The 8,277-nt window shown below is 37.4% G+C and overlaps 1 protein-coding gene across 1 annotated transcript; it reads left to right on the top strand.

The window, feature by feature from the left end:
• The first annotated feature begins 1,889 nt into the window (after positions 1-1,889).
• LOC140920505 (uncharacterized) lies at positions 1,890-6,208 on the top strand. The gene is made up of 4 exons (XM_073368787.1): positions 1,890-2,084; positions 2,771-2,889; positions 5,036-5,224; positions 5,386-6,208. The coding sequence occupies exons 1-4, from the start codon at positions 1,890-1,892 to the stop codon at positions 6,206-6,208; spliced, it is 1,326 nt and encodes a 441-aa protein (XP_073224888.1).
• Positions 6,209-8,277: the final 2,069 nt, after the last annotated feature.

The raw sequence follows: 8,277 nt of genomic DNA on the forward strand, positions 1-8,277 counted from the left end.
GGGTTACTTTGGAATTAAAAGTTCTTTCACTAAGACATTAGAGCAAGAATAATAAAGAGAATTAGGTAATAATTCAATAAAGGAATTCAGTAACTAGGATCAAATTAGACAGCAAGGTTGGATTCGAAGTGAAACTCATCCCTAACATTTATCTCATTATAAAGGATCAATTTTATTAATGTTGTTAATTTCAAATATTATTTCAATCAATTCGGAAACTTTTTGTTCAATTTCAGTAATTAAATATAATTCGATAGTAAAACGCAATCCTTGAGTTCGACACTTATTACTACCATTTTAATTATTACTTAAAACGATTAAGTACACTTGGTAAAATGCTCTCAAGTTTTTGGCCCCACTGCCGGGGATTGCCATATCACTATTGAATTTAATTTATTTACTTAATTGAAATTTTTTGCTCTGCAATAAAATTTTGATTTTGATTTTAATTAATTATTTTTTATTTATTTTAAAACTCTTCATTACTCACAATCTGTCTAACCTTGTATGCGAGGCCAGTCCTTAGCTGAACTTATCTTTGATCCAGAAATTGAAAAAACAATGAAAGCACATCGAAAGGCGGCTCGAGAAAGGAGACAAAGGAAAAGACATTTAGTTGTGGAAGAAGAGGTTTTGGGTGATTTCGTCATATTTACTGAGATGGCCGATCCACCACCACTAGAACATACTCTCGGCGAGTATGGGAATCGAAATAGAAATCGTGCTCGATTGCCCATTCATAACCAACCGGTTACAGTCAACAAGTTTGAAATAAGTCCCCACTCTATACCGAGAGTTGAAGGAAATTCATTTTGCCGATAGACGTAACGAAGACGCCAATAGACATCTCACAAATTTCTTTGAATTATGTGAAACAGTGATGATGGATGGTTTGTCTGTGGAATGCAAGAAAATGAAACTATTTCCATTTTCATTGACAGATGATGCTAAGGAGTGGCTTAATTCATTTTCTGTCGATAGCATCACCACATGGGATAACCTTGAAGATAAGTTCTTGGAACAATATTTTCCCCCAACTATGTTCGTTAGAAAAAAAGCAAGAGATTTCCAGTTACAAACAGAAAGAGGGAGAATCTCTTCATGACACTTATAGGAGATTCAGAAACTTACTAGCAAGATGTCCTAATCATGCTTATGAGGACACTGCCCAAATGCAAATATTATGTAATGGTTTGAGGCCGAGCACTAGAATTATATTGGATGCCACAACAGGTGGTTCTTTGAATTACAAGACCGCAACAGAAGCACGAAAGATTATTGAGATCATGACATCAAATGAACAAATGATGTTGTATGACAGAGGCGATGGGTCAACAAGTGGTGTATTGGAGTTGAATGTTATGGATGGGTTGGCTCCAGACAGGTTACTATCAAAACAGATAGAAGAGGTTATCGCCACTTAGATAAAGAAGGGGATGACATCTCTAAATTTACAACCCCAAGTGTCCCCTGTCAAATTACTAAAGCATACTAGTTGTAACCTTTGTGGAGGAGCACATAAAACTGGAGCTTGCGAAGCACTGGATGACAATGAGATAGAAGAACTAGAACATGTGAATTTTGTGAGTAATAACGGGAAGCAGAATAATCTCTACTCTAGTATGTACAACCCTGGTTGGAGAAATCATGCAAATTTTTCTTGGAGAGATAAGCAAGGTGGATCTCAGGGTCAACAAGGAGCTCAAACAAACCAATTCCCACCTAGAAAGGCTGCTTGGGAGAGTGCTATAGAGAAATTAGTGACAAGCACAAGTTCTTTCATTGAAGAGTCAAGAGCCATCCAGAAAAATTGCTCTGCATCCATAAAGAATCTAGAGACTCAAATGGGTCAACTTGCTCAACAAATGGCACAAAGAACGTTTGGAAATATGCCTAGTGACACAGTTCCAAATCCACAAAATAATGTCAATGTCGTGACAACGAGGAGTGGCAAGGTAAGTAAACAAGTACTACTTAAAGCCAAACAAAATGGAAGTACTTCAAATTCGAACCACTCGGAGGAAATGGTCACACCGACATCAGTTGCGGAGCACATCGCTCTTGAAAAGGAGGAAGAACCTGTGGTACAAAAAAGGAAATCACTACCAAAACCAGAAATTCGACTTCCGTTTTCTCAAAAATTAAAAAAGGAAGAAACTGATGTAGCTAAATATCACTAGAAGGGGGAGTTGAATATGGATTTTGCTATTTAAAAATAATTTTCAAGAGATTGTAAAACTATCCTCTCACTGAGGATGGATTTTTTCAACCCTTTAGTTTTAACTTAAGCAAAAGAGTAAAAGAAGAATATGTGAGAGACACACACAATTTTATACTGGTTCACCCAAAGATGGATACGTCCAGTCCTCACACCCTTGTGAGATTTCACTAACTTTCAAACAGATCAACCTCACTCTGAGGATGATTACAAACTGTGTATTCTTTAGCTTCACCAAGCTTACAATCAATTTTCAAATATTTCCAAGCTTCACTCACAAGGAAATTACAAAGTAGTATGAGAGTGATTGATACTTAATACTTTCTCAAAGGATAAACAAAGATATAGTGTAGGATCAAAGAAAGTATGAAGTGAGGATGTGATTTGCTCTTGATAGCTTTAAGATGCTTGATCTTTTTATGCAATTGTGTTGTGTGTTTTATGATGAAGAGCTTGCTGCATTTTATAGATGTCCAAGCTCTTTGATGACCGTTGGAATTCATTTTCAAATGATCCAAGGTTTTTCATCATAATTACAGAACTATCATTCAGCTTGTTAGGCCAGGCAGAACACATCCTCACGCATGCAGGCCAGCTTCCTCGAAACTTGATCTTGAGATGTCTTTGTCTATTCTCTTTTATCAAGAGTGCAAAGTTGTTTCTTTGACCATGTGAGCTGTAACCTTTTCAGAAAGCTTTAAGGACTAGGTTGATTTCAACTTTTGAGGTGATGTTGATAAGAGAGAAAAAGCCACCCTATTACATATGACTGTCATGCTCAGTCCGAGGATCAGATCTGCTTTCACATTTGATCTTCCATTTTTGGCTTGTTTGAAGTTGCCTTTTGTTAACTTGACTTCTTCATGTATTAAAACATGCAAGCCCAATAAATGATCTAATTTTAGCCTTTGCACATGCTTGATGGGTTGCTTTCAACTTTTCTGGTCCATCCTCAAGCTATTCTATCATCCTCTTAGACTTAGATCTAGTTGTTCTTGTCCTTTTCCTTTTGGCCTTCTAACTTCTTTATTTCAAATACTTTTACTTATTCATTCTTTGACTTTGTTGTACATTTCTTTAATGAATAAAAGCATTTGTACTGGTGAGGTCACAACTTGGGCAGATCTTGAGATTTTCCACTTTGCAGCCCATCCTCACGTGGTTCATCTTGATCATATGCCATCCTCAGGCCAGATTCATATTTTCCTTCTTTTTGCCTTAATGATTAATAACCTATTATCTTATATGAATACACTCAAGAACACATGTTAGTCATTAACCACAATCATAATCTCTTAAGTAACTTTGTTATCATTAAAATCATTTGAGAGATTTTGTCTCAACAGAAACAGAAAAACAATTTGGTAAAGTTCCTTGATGTTTTTAAAAAATTACAGATTAACATTCCTTTTGCAGAAGCATTAGAGCCGATGCCAACATACGCCAAATTCATGAAGGAGATTTTGTCGAAGAAAAGAAAAATCGGCGGTGAAACAGTGATGCTTACCGAAGAATGTAGTGCTATACTACAGAGAAAACTGCCACCGAAGCTCAAGGATCCTGGAAGCTTCTCAATTCCGTGCGCCATTGGAAATAGAACTTTTGGGAAGATGTTGTGTTATCTTGGGGCTAGTGTAAGTCTTATGCCCCTTTCCATATACAAAAAACTCGACATTGGAAAAGTCAAAGACACACAACTGATGCTACAATTTGCTAATCGCTCAATGAAACACCCCTATGGAGTGATGGAAGATGTGTTGGTTAAAGTGGATAAGTTCATTTTCCAGTGGATTTCGTGGTACTAGACATGGAGGAAGACAATGACATTACTTTGATTTTGGGGAGACCGTTCTTAGCAACAGGGCGAGCTATGATTGATGTAGCAGATGGCACCTTCATCTTCAAGGTAAATGAGAAAACCGTAACTTTTAACATTCTAAAAGCCATGGAACACTCAAAAAAAAGCGAAGGGTGCAATCGAATCAAGATCTTAGATGAGATAGTCAACGAAGAAATAGAGCATCAAACACCCAGTTTGCCATTAGAAAGAGTTTTATGCCTACCCCAAGATGTTGTTAAAGAAAGAAGAGTGTTATGCCTACCCCAAGATGTTGTTAAAGAAAGTGAAGATCCAAAGATGAAAGAGGTTTTGGCCATGTTAGAAGCATAAAGAGTGGAAAGGGAATAAAGATAAGCCCTTAGAGAAAAAGACACCAGTGGTTGAACTTAAGCAGTTGCCTCTTCATTTGAAATATGTATTCATGGGTGAAGAATATAAGAATCCAGCCATAATTAGTGCAAGCTTGAGTGAGTTACAAGAAGAAAAGTTGTTGAAAATTATGCGGAGTTGAAAGGGAATAAAGATAAGCCCTCAGAGAAAAAGACACCACTGATTGAACTCAAGCAGTTGCCTCTTCATTTGAAATATGTATTCCTGGGTGAAGAAGATAAGAATCCAGCCATAATTAGTGCAAGCTTGAGTGGGTTACAAGAAGAAAAGTTGTTGAGAATTCTACAGAAGCATAAGGGTGCCTTCGGTTGGTCCATTGAGGACTTGAAGGGAATAAGCCCGACTTTTTGTATGCACAAAATCCTAATGGAGGACAAGAGATTGAATCCGACATTAAAAGAAGTGATTAGGAAAGAAGTGGTAAAGCTCCTAGAAGCCAGTCTCATTTACCCCATTTCAAACAGCCCTTGGGTGAGTCCCGTCTAAGTTGTACCAAAAAAAGGTGGAACGACCGTCATCACAAATGAAAAGAATGAGTTAATTCCTACACGAATAGTTACAGGCTGGAGAGTGTGTATTGACTATAGAAGGTTGAACAGTGCTACGAGGAAGGATCATTTCCCGCTCCCTTTCATTGATCAGATGCTTGAGGGGCTAGCCGGAAATGAGTATTATTGCTTCCTAGATGGCTATTCGGGATACAATCAGATAGTTGTGGCACTCGAGGATCAAGAGAAAACTGCATTCACATGTTCGTATAGGGTGTTTGCTTATCGGTGAATGTCGTTTGGGTTGTGCAATGCACCTTCCACATTTCAAAGGTGCATGATGTTCATATTCTCTGATATGATTGAAAAACATATCGAAGTATTTATGGACGACTTTTCTGTCTTTGGTTCATCTTTCGATAATTGTTTGATTAATTTGTCTCTTGAAGCTTTTTAGGCCACACTGAATTTTATAGGAGATTTATAAAAGATTTTTCTAAAATTGCAAAACCACTCACAAACCTACTTGTGAAAGACGCACCTTTCAAATTTAATGAGGATTGTTTGCATGCTTTTAACAATTTGAAAAATAAGTTGATAATTGCTCCCATTATCACTGCACCTGACTGGTCACTACCTTTTGAAATCATGTGTGATGCAAGTGACAGTGCTATTGGGGCAGTCCTGGGACAAAGAAAAGACAAGATGTTGCATGTAATCTACTATGCTTGCGATGTTTTAAATCAGGCACAACATAATTATGCCACAACTGAAAAAGAATTATTAGTTGTAGTTTATGCTTTTGATAAGTTTCGATCGTATTTATTAGGATGGAAAGTTATTGTTTACACTGATCATGTTGTCTTGAGGTATTTGTTTACTAAGCAGGAATCGAAACCAAGGTTACTTAGATGGATTCTATTACTACAAGAATTTGACATTGAGATCCGAGATAAGAAGGGATCAGAGAACACTGTAGTTGACCACCTATCTCGATTGGAGAAAGTTGAGGAGGATGAGGACATTAGACCAATTCGAGACCAATTTGCCGATGAGCACATCTTCGGTATTGTCATGGCACCTTGGTTCGCCGACTTTGCTAATTTTAAGGTAGGTGAGGCAATTCCATCTGATTTCACTTACCAACAACGAAAAAAGTTTATCCATTATGTAAATTTTTATGTATGGGATGAAACCTTCCTGTACAAAAGAGAAGTGGATGGGTTGTTGCGAAGGTGTGTGCTTGAGGAGGAGCAAGAAAATGTATTGTAGCACTGCCACGACTCTGATTATGGGGATCATTTCAGTGGTGATCGAATCGGGATTATTTTGGCCTTCATTGTTCAAAGATGCATTCAACTACGTTAAAAAGTGTGATCGATGCCAACGCACCAGTAATATTTTAAAACGGGATGAGATGCCGCAAAATCCTGTATTAGTAGTAGAAGTTTTCGATGTGTGGGTATTATCTTTATGGGTCCATTTCCATCCTCATATAAAAAAGTTCATATTTTAGTGGCGATAGATTATGCCTCAAAATGGGTTGAAGCAGTTGCTACTCAAACTAATGATTTGAAACAGGTCATCACATTTCTCAAGAAGAACATATTCGCCCGTTTTGGCGTACCTCGAGCTTTGATTAGTGACGAGGGCATTCACTTTCTAAACCGAAAAATGGAATACCTTCTAAGGAAATATAATGTGCGTCATAGGGTGGCAACCCCGTATCACCTACAAACTAGTGGGTAAGTTGAAGTATCCAACAGGCAGCTTAAGCAAATCCTTGAAAAGACAGTGAATGCCTCACAAAAAGATTGGTCAACGAAACTTGATGATGCACTTTGGGCATACCGAACAGCTTTTAAAACCTCCCTTGGTATGTCGCCATATCAAATCGTGTATGGTAAAGCCTATTATTTGCCGCTCGAACTGGAGCATTGAGCATTTTGGGCGACAAAATACTTGAATTTTGACTTGGTTCATGCAGACGAATCAAGAATTCTTCAGCTTCACGAGTTAGAGGAGTTCCGAAATTTTGCATGTGAGAACACCAAGATATATAAAGAAAAAACCAAGAAATGGCATGACAAAAAAATTAAATTCAAGGAATTCCAAGAAGGAGAACTAGTCCTTTTATTCAACTCAAGATTGAAGTTGTTTCCAGTTAAACTAAAGTCAAGATGGTCAGGCCCCTTCAAGATAATCAAGGTATTTCCATACGGTGCTGTGGAGTTGAAAGATACACACTAAAATTGGAACTTTAAGGTGAATGGACAAAGGCTCCAATCTTATTTAGGGGTAGAGTCAAAACTTTCGATGGAGTCCATCCATCTAATCACCATTTGAAGAGTGAAATGTCAAGCTCAAGACACTAAACAAGCACTTATTGGGAGGCAACTCAAATTCGTATCCTTTGCACCATATTTATTTATTGCATTTCAGTTTCATTTTACTCCACTTAGTCCCAATTTTAGTTTTAATAGTTAGTTATATTAGTTATTGATGTTTGGTATGAGAAAAGGAATCAAAAAGATGCGTTGGGGATTGATTTTGTTGTTCAGATGGGCACCATTTGCGCCTGAAGCGCACTGCTGAGTTTAAAACCCTTGTTTCCTCACACAACACTCCCCTCCCACATTATCACCTCTCCAACACACCCTTATCACCTGTCTAAGCCTTCCTCCATTATCATCGAAGGTAATTTTTCCTCTCCTATCAAACATTCTTCCATCCTCAAGTATGTTTTGCCCAATTGCTAATATCAACTCCTCTTTGTTCATTGATGCATGTGGGTTCTTTAAATTCAAATTCGTGCTAGTATTAAAACTTGTTCATACATGCATGTTGGTTTTTGAGATTGAATGTGTGTTAATGTTGCATGTTTGTGGATTGTTCATATATTTTATGCTTGCATTCCACCTATTTGTCAAAATGACACAACCACTTTTGCACCTTAGTTACCACAAAATACATACTGCACTCCAACTGTTTGTTAAAATGACACAAGAAATTTTGAACCTTAGTTACCACAAAATATATACTACACTCCAACTGTTTGAGAAAATGACGCAACCAATGTATATTCACTGTTATCATTCAAAATTTTGTTGGATAAACTCAGGGCAATTGACGTAGTTATTTTTCCAAGGGAAAACATGCTAAAACTAATTATCTCGAACCTGGAATATTTTGAACCCTGGATGTGAATAATTGTTTTGTAGGACCTAATGGCAACCCAACAAAAAGCAAAACGAACTAAGATCGCAAATACATCTTCCTCCCAACCGCACAATACATTCTTATTCAAGACCATGGCAACACAAGAGTTTCATGTCAAACTC

The sequence above is a fragment of the Cicer arietinum genome, chromosome 5 (genome assembly GCF_000331145.2).
Source record: "Cicer arietinum cultivar CDC Frontier isolate Library 1 chromosome 5, Cicar.CDCFrontier_v2.0, whole genome shotgun sequence".
Taxonomy (NCBI): Eukaryota; Viridiplantae; Streptophyta; class Magnoliopsida; order Fabales; family Fabaceae; genus Cicer; species Cicer arietinum.